Source organism: Ranitomeya imitator, chromosome 4 (assembly GCF_032444005.1).
Source record: "Ranitomeya imitator isolate aRanImi1 chromosome 4, aRanImi1.pri, whole genome shotgun sequence".
Taxonomy (NCBI): domain Eukaryota; kingdom Metazoa; phylum Chordata; class Amphibia; order Anura; family Dendrobatidae; genus Ranitomeya; species Ranitomeya imitator.
The window spans coordinates 508,162,257-508,181,487 of record NC_091285.1 but is presented as its reverse complement, the minus strand read 5'-3'; the positions used below and the strand labels follow the sequence as shown (position 1 = coordinate 508,181,487).

Below are 19,231 nucleotides of genomic sequence, written 5' to 3'. Positions count from 1 at the left end.
GCATAGTAAATATCTGTGGTTAGTTATAGCACCTCACTTCTCTCATTTTCCCCCTCACTCCTCTCATTCCCCCCTAACACTTGTCATTTCGACCTCACATCTGTCATTTTCCGATCACTCCACTATTTTCCCTCACTCCTCTCATTTTGCACTAAGTATATACATGTTTGTCATCTCCCTTATATATAGTATACACCTGTATGTCATCTCCTGTATAAACCTTATGTCATCTCCTCCTGTATATAGTATATACCTGTATGACATCTCCCCTGTATATATATATATATATATATATATATATATATATATATACCTGTATGTCATCTCCTCCTATATATAGTATATATCTGTATGTAATCTCCTGTATATAGTATATACCTGCTGTATGTCATCTCCTCCTGTATATAGTATACTAGATTGTGGCCCGATTCTAACGCATCGGGTATTCTAGAATATGCATGTCCCCGTAGTATATGGACAATGATGATTCCAGAATTCGCGGCAGACTGTGCCCGTCGCTGATTGGTCGAGGCAACCTTTATGACATCATCGTCGCCATGGCAACCATTATGACATCTACGTTGATACTGTGCTCGTTGCTGATTGGTCGAGGCCTGGCGGCCTCGACCAATCAGAGACGCGGGATTTCCTGGACAGACAGACAGACAGACGGAAAAACCCTTAGACAATTATATATTTAGATACCTGCTGTATGTCATCTCCTCTTGTATATACTTATGTGTCATCTTCTGTTTTATATTGTATATACAGTCATGGCCAAAAGTATTGACACCCCTGCAATTCTGTCAGATAATACTCATTTTCTTCCTGAAAATGATTGCAACCACAAATTATTTGGTATTATTATCTTCATTTAATTTGTCTTAAATGAAAAAACACAAAAGAGAATGAAGCAGAAAGCAAAACATTGATCATTTCACACAAAACTCCAAAAATGGGCCAGACAAAAGTATTGGCACCCTCAGCCTAATACGTGGTTGCACAACCTTTAGCCAAAATAACTGCGACCAACCGCTTCCGGTAACCATCAATGAGTTTCTTACAATGCTCTGCTGGAATTTTAGACCATTCTTCTTTGGCAAACTGCTCCAGGTCCCTGATATTTGAAGGGTGCCTTCTCCAAACTGCCATTTTTAGATCTCTCCACAGGTGTTCTATGGCAGGGGTCCCCAACTCCAGTCCTCAAGGCCCATCAACATGTCATGTTTTCAGGATTTCCTTAGTCTTGCCCAGGTAATAATTGCATCACCTGTGCAATGCAAAGGAAATCCTGAAAACATGACCTGTTGGTGGGCCTTGAGGGCTGGAGTTGGGGACCCCTGTTCTATGGGATTCAGGTCTGGACTCATTGCTGGCCACCTTAGAAGTCTCCAGTGCTTTCTCTCAAACCATTTTCTAGTCCTTTTTGAAGTGTGTTTTGGGTCATTGTCCTGCTGGAAGACCCATGACCTCTGAGGGAGACCCAGCTTTCTCACACTGGGCCCTACATTATGCTGCAAAATTTGTTGGTAGTCTTCAGACTTCATAAGGCCATGCACACGGTCAAGCAGTCCAGTGCCAGAGGCAGCAAAGCAACCCCAAAACATCAGGGAACCTCCGCCATGTTTGACTGTAGGGACCGTGTTCTTTTCTTTGAATGCCTCTTTTTTTCTCTATGTTGATGCCTTTGCCCAAAAAGCTCTACTTTTGTCTCATCTGACCAGAGAACATTCTTCCAAAACGTTTTAGGCTTTTTCAGGTAAGTTTTGGCAAACTCCAGCCTAGCTTTTTTATGTCTCGGAGTAAGACATCATTCAGATGCTGAGGGATAGTGCGGGTTGACACTGTTGTACCCTCGGACTGCAGGTCAGCCTGAACTTGTTTGAATGTTAGTCGAGGTTCTTTATCCAACATCCGCACAATCTTGCGTTGAAATCTCTTGTCAATTTTTCTTTTCCGTCCACATCTAGGGAGGTTAGCCACAGTGCCATGGGCTTTAAACTTCTTAATGACACTGCGCACGGTAGACACAGGAACATTCAGGTCTTTGGAGATGGACTTGTAGCCTTGAGATTGCTCATGCTTCCTCACAATTTGGTTTCTCAAGTCCTCAGACAGTTCTTTGGTCTTCTTTCTTTTCTCCATGCTCAATGTGGTACACACAAGGACACAGGACAGAGGTTGAATCAACTTTAATCCTTGTCAACTGGGTGCAAGTGTATATTTAGTTATTGCCAACACCTGTTAGGTGCCACATGTAAGTTACAGGTGCTGTTAATTACACAAATTAGAGAAGCATCACATGATTTTTCAAACAGTGCCAATACTTTTGTCCACCCCCTTTTTTATGTTTGGTGTGGAATTATATCCAATTTGGCTTTAGGACAATTCTTTTTGCGTTTTTTCATTTAAGACAAATTAAATGAAGATAATAATAACAACAAAGAATTTGTGTTTGCAATCATTTTCAGTAAGAAAATTAGTATTATCTGACAGAATTGCAGTGGTGTCAATACTTTTGGCCATGACTGTACCTGTATGTCATTTCCTCCTATATATAGTATACTAGATGGTGGCCCAATTCTAACGCATCGGGTATTCTAGAATATGTATGTAGCTTATGAAGTTTTCCGAATAATAAATTGAATACACTGGATTCGGCCAACCGCGACCAATTAGCGAAGCGTGGTTCAAATCCCGCGCCAATTCGCGTCCGGACTGCGCCTGTCTCTGATTGTTTGCAGCCGGCCACGTAGTATATAGCACAGCCACGTAGTATATAACAGCCCACGTAGTAAACGGCACAGCCACGTAGTACATAGCACAACCACGTAGTACATAGCACAGCCACATAGTACATAGTACAGCCCACGGAGTATATAGCACAGCCATGTAGTATATGGAGTATATAGCACAGCCCACGGAGTGTATAACAGCCCACATAGCATATAACACAGCCACGTAGTATATAACAGCCCACGCACGCAGTATATAACACAGCCCACGTGTATAACACAGCCCACGTAGTGTATAACACAGCCCACGTAGTGTATAACACAGCCCACGTAGTATATTGCACAGCCCACATAGTATATTGCACAGCCGACGTAGTGTATAGCACAGCCCACGTAGTATGTAGCAACGTGGGCATCATATCCCTGTTAAAAAAAAAAAAAAAGAATTAAAATAAAAAATTGTTATATACTCACCCTCCGTCGGCCCCCGGATCCAGACGAAGCGTTTACCGATGCTCCTCGCGTGCTCCGGTCCCAAGAGTGCATTGCGGTCTTGCGAGATGTTCACGTAGCGGTCTCGTGAGACCACTACGTCATCATCTCGTGAGATCACAATGCATGGAGCGGTCACCGGAGCGTCGCGAGGAGCTGGAAAGGCCTGTTCTGGATCCGAGGGGCCGACAGACGGTGAGTATATAACTATTTTTTTTTATTATTATTATTATTTTTAACATTAGATCTTTTTACTATTGATGCTGCATAGGCAGCATCAATAGTAAAAAAGTTGGTCACACAGGGTTAATAGCAGCGTTAACGGAGTGCATTACACTGCGGCATAACGCGGTCCGCTAACGCTGTCATTAACCCTGTGTGAGCGCTAACTGCGGGGAGTATGGAGCGGGCGCTGACTGCGGGGAGTAAGGAGCGGCCATTTTGCCGTCGGACTGTGCCCGTCACTGATTGGTCGTGGCTGTTTTACCGCGACCAATCAGCGACTTGGGATTTCCGTTACAGACAGACAGAAAGACGGAAGTGGACCTTAGACAATTATATAGTAGATACCTGTGTATCATCTCCTCCTGTATCTATATATATGAGGCATCGTGATTCCTCGCTAATCCCGTCCTCTGCACAGTAGCTCCGCCCCACCACATCACCACACACAATCCCGCCCCCACCCCATTACCACACACAATCCCGCTCCCACCACATTGCCACACACAATCTCGCCCCCCACCACATTACCACACACAATCCCGCCCCCCACCACATCACCACACATAATCCCGCCTGCCCACCACATCACCACACACAATGCCGCCCCTCCACCACATCACCACACATAATCCCGCTCGCCCACGACATCACCACACATAATCCCGCCCCCCCACCACATCACCACACGTAATCCCGCCCCCCAATACATCACACATAATTGCGCCCCCCCACCACATCACCACACATAATCCCGCCCCTCACCACATAATCTTGCCCCCACCACATCACCATATATAATCCTGCCCCCACCACATCACCACACACAATCCCGCCCCCCACCACATCACCACACATAATCCCGCCTGCCCACCACATCACCACACACAATGCCGCCCCTCCACCACATCACCACACATAATCCCGCTCGCCCACGACATCACCACACATAATCCCGCCCCCCCACCACATCACCACACGTAATCCCGCCCCCCAATACATCACACATAATTGCGCCCCCCCACCACATCACCACACATAATCCCGCCCCTCACCACATAATCTTGCCCCCACCACATCACCATATATAATCCTGCCCCCACCACATCACCACACACAATCCCGCCCCCCACCACATCACCACACATAATCCGGCCCCCCAACACATAGTATATACCTGTATGTCATCTCCTCTATATAGTATATACCTTAACATAATGACAGGAGGAACAACTGAGCATCGATGAACAATTTCAATAAACTTTATTCAAAGGTTAAAAAGTACCATGTAATTTCAGATAAGTATATCATAAAGTAACATAAACAAAGATGAAAATCAAGAAAATGCTGAAGACATAGCCCCCATACCCCTACTCCCCCACCCTGAAGTAACTACCCGACATAGATGTACATATCAGGCCCCTGCCTACCCACTTTCATCTTTGTTTATGTTACTTTATGATATACTTATCTGAAATTACATGGTACTTTTTAACCTTTGAATAAAGTTTATTGAAATTTTTCATCGATGCTCAGTTGTTCCTCCTGTCATTATGATATGTTTTGAGCAGATTTGGTGTGTCCGGAGTTTATTGGCGGTATTCTCGCCAGAACCCGTTGCCTCACAGTATGTATTTGGGATTGTTGTTCATAGTATATACCTGTATGTCATCTCCTCCTGTATATAGTATATACCTGTGTGTCATCTGCTCCTGTATATAGTTTATACGTGTGTCATCTCCTCCTGTATATAGTATGTACCTGTATGTCATCTCCTCCTATATATAGTATATACCTGTATGCCATCTCCTCCTGTATATAGTATGTACCTGTATCTATATATATATATATATATATATATATATATATATATATATATATATATATATATATATATATATGTATATAGCATCGTGATTACTCGCTAATCCCGTCCTTTGCACAGTAGCTCCACCCCCACCACATCACCACACATAAATACGACCCCCCACCCCATTACCACACACAATCCCGCTCCTACCACATTACCACTCACAATCCTGCCACCAACTACATCACCACACATAACCACACACAATCCCGCACCCCACCACATCACCACACATAATCCTTCCCCCACCACATCACCACACACAATCCCGCCCCCCCAAACACATCACCACACATAATCCCACCCCCCAACACATCACCACACACAATCCCGCCCCCCCACCCCATTACCACGCACAATCACGCCCCCCACCACATCACCACACTTAATCCCGACCCCACCACATCACCACACATAATCCCGACCCCCCCACCACATCACCACACATAATCCCGCCCCCACCACATCACCACACATAATCCCTCACCCACCACATCACCACACATAATCCCCCCACCACATCACCACACATAATCCCACCCCCCACCACATCACCACACACAATCCTGCCCCCCACCACATCACCACACATAATCCCGCCCTCTCACCACATTACCACAGATAATCCGGCCTCCCACCACATTACCACTCATAATCCCGCCCCCCACTACATTTCCACACAAAATCCCGCCCCCCACCACATCACCACACAGAATCCTGCCCCTCCACCACATCACCACATCACCACACATAATCCCGCCCCACACCACATCACCACACATAATCCCGCCCCCCAGCACATTACCACACACAATCCTGCCCCCCCACATTACAACATGAGGCTCCGCCCCCCACATTACCACTTGAGGCTCCGTCCCCACACATTACCACACGAGGCTCCGTCCCCACACATTACCACACACAGCACTTCCTTTCTACGTAATTCAACCAATTCAGCCAAGGTAAACGTACATTTAATTGCTTCCGCATTCTCCCAAACATAATGAGCCAAGAAGAGTCGCCAGGTCCATCTCATAGGCCGCAGGAATATCCGGACAACGATGCAGTAGCTGATCGACAACAACAATATCAACTAAATCGTAGGATTGGTTATCAACAACAAACACCTGAGCAGATTGATAAGGACAGAGGTTTAAATCAACAAGGTTGATTTACCTTACCAAATCACAAGGTTTAAATCAACGGAATGACAGAAAGAAGGGAAGCTGATATATATAACCAGCGTCAACGAAGAAGGAATTTGACACCTGCGGAAGTTGAAAACAACAATGCCCGTCGACGTAAACTGCCACCACCTTCGAGGTATGCAGCAAGAAATCCAGAGAATATACCCAGTGAACACCACGTGGGAAAGCGAGACGTTACGTGTAGTGATTGCGGTGCATCTCACTATTGGAAAGAAAAATTACACAGTGCAAAGTTTGCGTTGTGCTGCGGAAGTGGTACTAAACACTTACGTGAAGTAAATGAATATCCTCAGCCGTTTCAAGCATGGTTAACTGAAGATACGAGCAAGACAAAAAATTTTATTTTAAGTTAATTTACCACCTGCGTAAGCGCTATTGAATGTTGTCATTATTTACTTTAGTTTAATCACCAGCAGCGTTAATTAGATAGCAATGAGCGTGCCAAGCGTTAGCTGGCTGGAAACCGCTAGTATAGTATATACCTGTATGTCATCTCCTCCTGTATATAGTATTTACCTGAATGTCATTTCCTCCTATATATAGTATATACTTGTGTCATCTCCCCTGTATATAGCAAGCACCTCTATGTCATCTCCTCCTATATATAGTATATACCTGTATGCCATCTCCTCCTGTATATAGTATATACCTGTAAGTCATCTCCTCCTGTATATAGTATATACGTGTGTCATCTGCTCCTGTATATAGTATATACCTGTGTCATCTCCCCTCTATATAGTATGTACCTGTATGTCATCTCCTGTATATAGTATATATGTGTGTCATCTCCCCTGTATATAGTATATACCTGTAAGTCATCTCCTGTATATAGTATATATACCTGTATGTCATCTCCTCCTGTATATAGTATATACCTGTATGTCATCTCCTCCTGTATATAGTATATACGTGTGTCATCTGCTCCTGTATATAGTATATACCTGTGTCATCTGCTCCTGTATATAGTATATACCTGTGTCATCTCTCCTGTGTATAGTATGTACCTGTATGTCATCTCCTGTATTAGACCTCGTTCACACGTTATTTGGTCAGTATTTTTACCTCAATATTTGTAAGCTAAATTGGCAGCCTGATTAATCCCCAGCCAACAGGAAGCCCTCCCCCCTGGCAGTATTTATTAGCTCACACATACACATAATAGACAGGTCATGTGACTGACAGCTGCCGTATTTCCTATGGTACATTTGTTGTACATTTGGCCTCAACTGTATGTCCGGGATTGGCATCTGCACCGTCGCAGCTACAGCCACACGTCTGGACCCCGAGAGCGTCATAGGCTATGTTGTGAGACGAAATTTTAACTCCGCGCGTTCCAATTCACCAAACATAATGAGGAAAAAATGAAAGGAAAGTGTTAGAGGCAAATTGACAGCTGCCAGATGTGAACAAGAGGGACTTAAAGAATGAGAGTGATGGCGCCAAAGAGTATATACCGTACAGTTGCTAAGGTGGGGCCCTGACATGGGATACTCACCACACACAGGGATATGAACACACACACAAAATGCGCCACACACTACCACGTGCTTGAACACATACAGTGGGGCAAAAAAGTATTTAGTCAGTCAGCAATAGTGCAAGTTCCACCACTTAAAAAGATGAGAGGCGTCTGTAATTTACATCATAGGTAGACCTCAACTATGGGAGACAAACTGAGAAAAAAAATCCAGAAAATCACATTGTCTGTTTTTTTAACATTTTATTTGCATATTATGGTGGAAAATAAGTATTTGGTCAGAAACAAAATTTCATCTCAATACTTTGTAATATATCCTTTGTTGGCAATGACAGAGGTCAAACGTTTTCTGTAAGTCTTCACAAGGTTGCCACACACTGTTGTTGGTATGTTGGCCCATTCCTCCATGCAGATCTCCTCTAGAGCAGTGATGTTTTTGGCTTTTCGCTTGGCAACACGGACTTTCAACTCCCTCCAAAGGTTTTCTATAGAGTTGAGATCTGGAGACTGGCTAGGCCACTCCAGGACCTTGAAATGCTTCTTACGAAGCCACTCCTTCGTTGCCCTGGCGGTGTGCTTTGGATCATTGTCATGTTGAAAGACCCAGCCACGTTTCATCTTCAATGCCCTTGCTGATGGAAGGAGGTTTGCACTCAAAATCTCACGATACATGGCCCCATTCATTCTTTCATGTACCCGGATCAGTCGTCCTGGCCCCTTTGCAGAGAAACAGCCCCAAAGCATGATGTTTCCACCACCATGCTTTACAGTAGGTATGGTGTTTGATGGATGCAACTCAGTATTCTTTTTCCTCCAAACACGACAAGTTGTGTTTCTACCAAACAGTTCCAGTTTGGTTTCATCAGACCATAGGACATTCTCCCAAAACTCCTCTGGATCATCCAAATGCTCTCTAGCAAACTTAAGACGGGCCCGGACATGTACTGGCTTAAGCAGTGGGACACATCTGGCACTGCAGGATCTGAGTCCATGGTGGCGTAGTGTGTTACTTATGGTAGGCCTTGTTACATTGGTCCCAGCTCTCTGCAGTTCATTCACTAGGTCCCCCCGCGTGGTTCTGTGATTTTTGCTCCCCGTTCTTGTGATCATTCTGACCCCACGGGGTGGGATTTTGCGTGGAGCCCCAGATCGAGGGAGATTATCAGTGGTCTTGTATGTCTTCCATTTTCTAATTATTGCTCCCACTGTTGATTTCTTCACTCCAAGCTGGTTGGCTATTGCAGATTCAGTCTTCCCAGCCTGGTGCAGGGCTACAATTTTGTTTCTGGTGTCCTTTGACAGCTCTTTGGTCTTCACCATAGTGGAGTTTGGAGTCAGACTGTTTGAGGGTGTGCACAGGTGTCTTTTTATACTGATAACAAGTTTAAACAGGTGCCATTACTACAGGTAATGAGTGGAGGAAAGAGGAGACTCTTAAAGAAGAAGTTACAGGTCTGTGAGAGCCAGAAATCTTGATTGTTTGTTTCTGACCAAATACTTATTTTCCACCATAATATGCAAAAAAAATGATAAAAAAACAGACAATGTGATTTTCTGGATTTTTTTCTCAGTTTGTCTCCCATAGTTGAGGTCTACCTATGATGTAAATTACAGACGCCTCTCATCTTTTTAAGTGGTGGAACTTGCACTATTGCTGACTGACTAAATACTTTTTTGCCCCACTGTATACCACCCTCAGCACACATTTCACCACACATACACCAACCTCGCTACATAAAAGTTGAAACACAAAAGTCGCCATTCAAAACTCGCCACACGCAAAATTCGCCACATGCAAAACTAGGCTCACGCAAAACTCGCCACACATGCAAAACTCACCTCATGGAAAACTCGCCACATGCACAAAAGTTGCAACACATGCAAAAGTGGCCTCACACAAAACTTGCACATACTCAAAACGCATCACGCATAAAACTCGCCATGCACAAAACTCGCCATGCGCAAAACTTGCTGCATACAACTTGCTACACGCATGTCGCCACACGCAACTCAACACACACAACTTGACACATGAAACTCGCCCTAAAACACACACAAGTCTGGTATTATCCTTCAAAAATAAAAATCTGATTAATAAGCAGACTAAAGTACAAGAGTACAAATGGGCTTTAAACTTCTTGATGACACTACACACGGTAGACACAGAAACATTCAGGTCTTTGGAGATGGACTTGTAGCCTTGAGATTGCTCATGCTTCCTCACAATTTGGTTTCTCAAGTCCTCAGACAGTTCTTTGGTGTTCTTTCTTTTCTCCATGCTCAATGTGGTACACACAAGGACACAGGACAGAGGTTGAGTTAACTTTAATCCATGTCAGTTGGCTGCAAGTGTAATTTAGTTATTGCCAACACCTGTTAGGTGCCACAGGTAAGTTACAGGTGCTGTTAATTACACAAATTAGTGAAGCATCACATGATTTTTCAAGCCGTGCCAATACTTTTGTCCACCCCCTTTTTTATGTTTGGTGTGGAATTATATCCAATTTGGCTTTAGGACAGTCACAGCCAGGAGACCGGGAAGATGGCGGCGCGCAGCGCTGGATCGGGACAGACAGGTGAGTATAGTAAGTGCTGGGGGGCCTGAGCTGGTGGCGATACCGGCACCTGACCCCCACAGCGCGCCGGTGTCCCCGCCTGCTCAGGCCCCCGGATGGGAGCAGCACATACCAGGATGGGGCCGCAGGATGGGTGCAGCACATGACAGGATGGGGACGCAGGATGGGTGCAGCACATGACAGGATGGGGGCGCAGGATGGGTGCAGCACATGACAGGATGGGGACGCAGGATGGTTGCAGCACATACCAGGATAGGGACGCAGGATGGTGGCAGCACATGACAGGATGGGGACGCAGGATGGGTGCAGCACATGACAGGATGGGGACGCAGGATGGTTGCAGCACATACCAGGATGGGGACGCAGGATGGTGCAGCACATACCAGGATGGGGACGCAGGATGGGTGCAGCACATATCAGGATGGGGACGCAGGATGGGTGCAGCACATGACAGGATGGGGACGCAGGATGGGTGCAGCACATACCAGGATGGGGACGCAGGATGGGGACACAGGATGGGTGCAGAACATACCAGGATGGGGACGCAGGATGGGTGCAGCACATGACAGGATGGGGACGCAGGATGGGTGCAGCACATGACAGGATGGGGACGCAGGATGGGTGCAGCACATACCAGGATGGGGACGCAGGATGGGTGCAGCACATGACAGGATGGGGACGCAGGATGGGTGCAGCACATACCAGGATGGGGACGCAGGATGGCTGCAGCACATGACAGGATGGGGACGCAGGATGGGTGCAGCACATGACAGGATGGGGACGCAGGATGGGTGCAGCACATGACAGGATGGGGACGCAGGATGGGTGCAGCACATACCAGGATGGGGACGCAGGATGGGTGCAGCACATGACAGGATGGGGGTGCAGGATGGGTGCAGCACATGACAGGATGGGGACGCAGGATGGGTGCAGCACATGACAGGATGGGGGTGCAGGATGGGTGCAGCACATGACAGGATGGGGGCGCAGGATGGGTGCAGCACATGACAGGATGGGGACGCAGGATGGGTGCAGCACATGACAGGATGGGGGCGCAGGATGGGTGCAGCACATGACAGGATGGGGACGCAGGATGGGTGCAGCACATGACAGGATGGGGACGCAGGATGGGTGCAGCACATGACAGGATGGGGACGCAGGATGGGTGCAGCACATGACAGGATGGGGACGCAGGATGGGTGCAGCACATGACAGGATGGGAACGCAGGATGGAGCAGCACATACCAGGATGGAGACCATATACCAATGTAAATGCTCGCCACCCGGGCGTAGAACGGGTTCAATAGCTAGTATATATATATATATATATCTATAATATAACGCTGGGAGCGTCACTCTGTCCGAAGCCTTTATAGATGGCGCAAGCGCCGGCGCAGTCTGGCCCCCACAAAGTGACGCTCCCAGGAGATCGCGGTATGCGTAAGCACTGAACGCATACCGCGATCTCCACCGGAGAGTCAGGGACCGCCAGGAGGATAAGTATATTCACCTTTCCCCGTTCCAGCGCTGCGTGCGGCTCCGTCTCCCGGCTCCTCTACTGTGACAGTTCAGAGGGCGCGATGACGCGCTTAATGCGTGCCGGCGCCGCCCTCTGACCAGTCACAGGCAGAGGAGCCGGAGTGTATCTTCAAGAAAATGGCGCCGGAAAGCGCGGACTGCGCAGACGCCGATTCCTGCTGCCAGAATCGGCGCCTGCGCAGTCCGCGCTTTCCGGCGCCATTTTCTTGAAGACACACCTGCAGTGGAGTCGGACGATAGGTGAGTATGGTATTTTTTTTTTTTATATGGCAGCAGCATATGGGGGCATACACACTGGAGCGTCTTATGGGGGACATATAATACAATGGTGGCGCAGGATGGGAGCAGCACATGACAGAACGGGGGCAGGATGGCAGCAGCACATGACAGATCGGGCGCAGGATTTCAGCAGCACATGACAGAACGGGCGCAGGATGGCAGCAGCACATGACAGAACGGGCGCAGGATTGCAGCAGCACATGATAGAACAGGCGCAGGATGGCAGCAGCACATGACAGAACGGGCGCAGGATGGCAGCAGCACATGACAGAACGGGGGCACAGGATGGGAGCAGCACATGAAAGAACGGGGGCACAGGATGGGAGCAGTACATGACAGGATGGGAGCAGCACATGACAGAACGGGCGCAGGATGGGAGCAGCACATGACAGAATAGGGGAGCAGGATGGGAGCAGCACATGACAGAACGGGCGCAGGATGGCAGCAGCACATGACAGAACGGGGGCGCAGGATGGGAGCAGCACATGACAGAACAGGGGCGCAGGATGGGTGCAGCACATGACAGAACAGGGGCGCAGGATGGGAGCAGCACATGACAGAACAGGGGAGCAGGATGGGAGCAGCACATGACAGAACGGGGGCGCAGGATGGGAGCAGCACATGACAGAACGGGGGCGCAGGATGGGAGCAGCACATGACAGAACAGGGGCGCAGGATGGGTGCAGCACATGACAGGATGGGAGCAGCAAATGACAGAATGGAGGCGCAGGATGGGAGCAGCACACGACAGAACGGGCGCAGGATGGCAGCAGCACATGACAGAACGGGCGCAGGATCGCAGCAGCACATGACAGAACGGGCGCAGGATGGCAGCAGCACATGACAGAACGGGCGCAGGATGGCAGCAGCACATGACAGAACGGGCGCAGGATGGGAGCAGCACATGACAGAACGGGCGCAGGATGGCAGCAGCACATGACAGAACGGGCGCAGGATGGGAGCAGCACATGACAGAACGGGCGCAGGATGGGAGCAGCACATGACAGAAGAGGGGAGCAGGATGGGAGCAGCACATGACAGAACGGGCGCAGGATGGCAGCAGCACATGACAGAACGGGCGCAGGATGGCAGCATCACATGACAGAACGGGCGCAGGATGGCAGCAGCACATGACAGAACGGGCGCAGGATGGCAGCAGCACATGACAGAACGGGCGCAGGATGGGAGCAGCACATGACAGAACGGGCGCAGGATGGGAGCAGCACATGACAACGGGGGCGCAGGATGGGAGCAGCACATGACAGAACGGGCGCAGGATGGGAGCAGCACATGACAGAACAGGGGCGCAGGATGGGAGCAGCACATGACAGAACAGGGGCGCAGGATGGGTGCAGCACATGACAGTATGGGAGCAGCAAATGACAGAATGGAGGCGCAGGATGGGAGCAGCACATGACAGAACGGGCGCAGGATGGCAGCAGCACATGACAGAACGGGCGCAGGATGGCAGCAGCACATGACAGAACGGGCGCAGGATGGCAGCAGCACATGACAGAACGGGCGCAGGATGGGAGCAGCACATGACAGAACGGGCGCAGGATGGCAGCAGCACATGACAGAACGGGCGCAGGATGGGAGCAGCACATGACAGAACAGGGGAGCAGGATGGGAGCAGCACATGACAGAACGGGCGCAGGATGGGAGCAGCACATGACAGAACAGGGGAGCAGGATGGGAGCAGCACATGACAGAACGGGCGCAGGATGACAGCAGCACATGACAGAACGGGCGCAGGATGGCAGCAGCACATGACAGAATGGGGACGCAGGATGGGAGCAGCACATGACAGAACGGGGGCGCAGGATGGGAGCAGCACATGACAGAATGGGGATGCAGGATGGAGCAGCACATGACAGAATGGGGGCGCAGGATGGAGCAGCACATGACAGGATTGGGACGCAGGATGGAGCAGCACATGACAGGATGGGGACGCAGGATGGAGCAGCACATACCAGGATGGAGACCATATACCAATATAAATGCTCGCCACCCGGGCGTAGAACGGGTTCAATAGCTAGTGTGTATATATATATATATATATATATATATACTTATATTTTTATATATATATATATATATATATATATATATATATATACTGTATATAGTTTACTGAGGTCTTTTTTTTCTCTCCCGTAAGGCAAACAGTAGTTTTTGAAGGTACCCTTTTAGGGATGTAATTTACTTTTTGTTCATTTTTTTTCCATTTATTTCCATTTATTTGGATAACAAAGATTTTTCCTCTTTTTTTTCTTTACAATGTTAACCAAATGGGTTAATTTCATATGGCTTATGCCATGTCATATGGCTTTTTAAAGACGATACAAATTGTGTTTGTTATTTTTAACTTTTAGTTTCTTTTCTCTTCATGGTTTTGGTGAACCCTTTCTGAATACCTATGTTTTCCCCCAGTAAAATAATAACACATATACTCATCTCCGGCGGAGTTCCATTGGTTTCGGCACTGGCTCTCCTGGGGGTGACATTATATCACACAATCCCTACGGCCAATCAGAATTCTCCTCAATCTCCTGTCCTACAGACATAATTGATATCCGGCGGAAGTGAGACGACAGCAGCAGCTCTCGCTTCCTCTAGATGTCGCAGAGGCTTTTGCAGGGCGGAGAATAGAGCTTGAGTGACAGAGGCATCAGATCTAACATATCCATTTGGTTATCAATTTAAATGCTAACTTCTCAGAGGAACGGGCTGGTAATTAAAAAGGTATTGCTTGACTTGTCTTTGACAAGCATATAAATAGTTTGGGATGTGAAACGCTGCTGACAGATTCTCTTTAAGAATTGTGGATTGTGTACTGATTCTTATGGTCTCTTGATGGTTTTATTTCTCTAGGTGAAGTGCGTGATGAGCTCGGTCGTAAAGTGGAAATCACTGAGGTAATGACTATTTCCAATGTTGCTAAATAACGACTTTTACAAGTGTTACGTATTGAAAACTGACAAACACAGAAACACAGTACTGTGTGTATTAACAGTTGTATTTATAGCAAGGGATATGGAAATATTTTCCTCACAGAAGAAATATTAGTCATTATGAACAATTTGAAGAAGACCTGTTACTTGCTAAAAAATTGAGTTAAGTACCTTGTAAAAATCCTTGATCTCCCTTGATTCTGCCGTTCTTTGTTTTCCTCTGCATTATTCCATTGAAATGATATTCACTTTTTGGGGGGGTTTAGAGCACAATATGTGAAATTTTCTCCGAGGGCAAGCACTTTCACCCCTTCCGTCCCAGATGCTGCCAATGACCGATCTAGCTGATCTAACAGTTTCGGATGCTGCTGAGGTGTGATTGGCAGCATCTGGGAGGGAGGCTTGAAAGCACCCATCCCCCCAAAGAAGACTCTGAATAAATGCCCAGTTTGTCTGAAAGCAGAAATTTCACATACTGCGCTCCTAAAACAACAAGTGTAAATATATATGCAATGAAGTGATGCATCACAAAATGGAAAAGAGCAGCAGAATCAGTGGAGCTCAGGTAATTTTACAGGCATTTTACTCAATTTTTTGGACAAGTGACAGGTCCTTTTTCAAGAGCCTTTCCACATGACTTAGGATTTAAAGTCAAACCAGAATCTCCATTTGAATAAAGCTGTTTCGGGATTTTTTTCCCCTCATCAGTGCAAAGTAGGAATACATTGGCTGGGTGAGAGGTCTTCAAGGTATATAAGGGGAAAAGTTTCATCTGAAAGAGAACTTGTCACCAGGTTTTCCTTATATGAACTAGTCCACCATCTTTAAGTCTCCTTGAACAGTGCTTTTAACAACCGTTAATAAGAGCCCAGTTACTCTGCATATCTTAAAACAACCTTTTTTTTATTCCCCCTGCACTGTATCCTATTTTGCACGGTCAGGTCCACCAGATGTCTTTGGTGTGTGCTCTCCTGTGTCCACAGTCTCCATCTTTTCTGTCTTTGATTGATGAGGCTGATGTCTTCATGGTCCACAGAGTCTGTTCTTCTCTTGCACGTGCACAGTAGAGAACAGGAGCCGCACAGAGACTCTGTGAATGACATGACTTCAGCCACATCAATCAAGCACAGATCAACCAGACCCATTGGACCGGACCGCGCCAATTTGGAATATGGTGCAGGAGGATTATAAAAGACATTTCTTACATATGCGAGTGAGTTGCACTCTCATTAATAGGTTTCTGAAGTGCTCTTCAAGAGGACTTAAAGGTGATGGAGTTAGTTTATATAGCACAACCTGGTGACGGGTTCCCTTTAAGGAGACCCCCTAGCTGGCACATAGAAATGAATGATAAGTCATATCTTCTCTGTAGATACCATAAATTATTCTGTGTCAAGAGCTGTGCCTGCTGGATGTCAATAAATGTCTGCTTATAAAAATATGGCCATAGTTAGTAGATGTGCAGGCACAGCTGCTTCCAATAATCTGGGGTTTAGATGGTAACACTTGATTTTCATGAGAACTTTGTGACATTTGGGTTAGTGACTGTTTAGAACGCAGTCACTACAGATACATGGCGAGGAACCTTTCTTGCTGTCAGTCATACATTTTCTTGTCCACATTGATGAATTACAATTGCGGTCTTGTATTGGATCGTACATCATTTCCTCCACAGTTTATGATTCATTGGGGATCAATAGCAATGTGTTTATTGCAGATGATGTTATAATAATTTACTGTTTTCTATGTTTTATGTCTTTCTATTCCAGAAAACTTCTCCAGTGGACTTTTCATTCAATCCTCTTGCTGACAGAAAGTTTCAGTTTTATGACCACAGCTTAATCGAGGCTATAAAGCTCGAAGAGCCTCATGTGCAGGAGTTTTTCCGATTACTTTCCTTATGTCACACAGTTATGTCTGAGGAGAAGAATGCAGGTTTGTATTCCTCGCAGTCACCAGTGGATTCAGTGCTGGAAGCTGGATCCAAGAATGTCACCATGAAGAGATGTCAAGCGCTTGGACTCTCATCAGCATTTTACAGTGTTGTTTTATTTCCCAATGCAATCCGTTATTGGCCCCATTTTTTGCACTTAGGGTTCCATATTAAAAAAGATCATTTGACAATCCCAAAATTTTGTTCAATCATTTTCCTTGGAAAATCTTTGCCGGCTTAAATCAGCTGTTGGAAGAGAAGTGACCAGACCTGTCCTTCAGTCTCCTCCTCCAATAGGAAAGTGACTCACATGAGAAAGCTATTTCTGAGTTGGAGGAATCGGATAGACGGTTCTGGTCTCATGCTCCTTTGTACAGGTCTCCTGTCCACAAACAAGAGGAGAATATATAAAGCTTATATATTAGCGAGTGCCATAAGATCATGTCCCCACCAAGTTTGTTGAGATAAAGACTAAACTGTCCAATCCCTTTAATCTGGTTTGTGCAATGTTGTATCCACCATGTTATAGGACCGGCATCCTAAAACCCTACGCTTTGTAAGCTTCTATTAACGTGTGTGCTCGCGACATCTTCATTCCTAGGCAAAGCTGCTTCAGGAAAGGCTGTTTTGTGAATCGGCTTCATCGGAGGACTTGCCTAAACGTCTTTTTTTCTTTTCTATGATTTAATCTGTAACTGGCAAAAGACTTTCTAGCGGAAGCTCCCCAGACAATGACCAAGAACACCACACACGGAGCATATGAAACACCAAGAAATGTAGACTAAAAAAGTAAATTTTTAATGACAAGTATACAAAATATACACAATAATGTATCATAGTGATGAGCGAGTATACTCGTTACTCGAGATTTCCCGAGCACGCTCGGGTGGTCTCCAAATATTTTGGCGTGCTCAAAGATTTAGATTATGTCAACGCAGCTGCATGATTTGAAGCTGCTAGACAGCCTGAGCACATGCAGGGGTTCCCTAACAAACAGGCAACCCCCACATGTATTCGAGCTGTCTAGCAGCTGCAAATCATGCAGCTGCATTGACATAAACTAAATCTCCGAGCACTAAAAAATACTCGGAGACCACCCGAGCGTGCTCGGGAAATCTCGAGTAACGAGTATGCTCGCTCATCACTAAACATAACAGATCAATAAATCATAGTTTTTCAAATCAAGTACAAAGTGCGCCAAATAAGTGGTGTCACCTGAAGGCATGAGCACAGATAGAGTGGTCTTCACATTAGATTTTATTAAAAAATACATTAAGTGGAAGTGCATATATTCATAATGAAAGTTAAATTACCAATGGCAGACTGTTATAATCATGTTAGAAACACATAGCGCAGTATATGTATTTTCAAGTCAGTGACCAGCAGAGTATCTCCCTAACTGTTGGTGAATCGATTCACATCATGTCCGGTCCTCACCTGTACTCATGACTGTGAGTTTAGCACGTGCCCCAACGCACGTTTCGCATCGACTTCCTCAGGGGACAGAGAATAACCAAGCTCCTTCTTTTAACCACTTTGCAGTTGCCGAACGCGCATCGTTTTTACATTGCTGCTAATCTTTAATTTTCCACTGCGTTTTTGCTGTGCTTTTTCAGGCGAGTTTCAGGCACAATCTACCTGAATAAATTAGAGTAAGTGCAGACTGAGTTTTCTTTTAGGATGTTTTAGAGCAGAAACTGAGCAGAAACTCTCCAAATCCTCCACAAAAGCTCAAAACTCTTCAAAAACATGGAGTTTCCGCTCCGATTCTGATCTAAAAACTTTTAGCACATACCCTAAGGCTGCCTTATCAGGCATGTGCAAAACCATGATGCTAATAATGCACATAAATTCTGATTTTGTAATAACTTAGTTCTGTTGACCGCTCTGAAAACCCGATCTAGTAATGGATACGATGAGTCCTTCCATTTAATTTACTGATTGTT

The 19,231-nt window shown here is 46.3% G+C and overlaps 1 protein-coding gene across 2 annotated transcripts in view; it reads left to right on the top strand.

Annotated features, from left to right (window-relative positions):
- ATP8B4 (ATPase phospholipid transporting 8B4 (putative)) overlaps window positions 1-19,231 on the top strand; it is a 372,592-nt gene that overhangs the window by 265,066 nt on the left and 88,295 nt on the right. For both annotated transcript variants that reach the window (XM_069766048.1, XM_069766049.1), the window contains 2 exons: window positions 15,273-15,316; window positions 17,122-17,287. In XM_069766048.1, coding sequence (XP_069622149.1) covers window positions 15,273-15,316; window positions 17,122-17,287 — 210 coding nt within the window. The remainder of the gene's footprint in view (window positions 1-15,272; window positions 15,317-17,121; window positions 17,288-19,231) is intronic.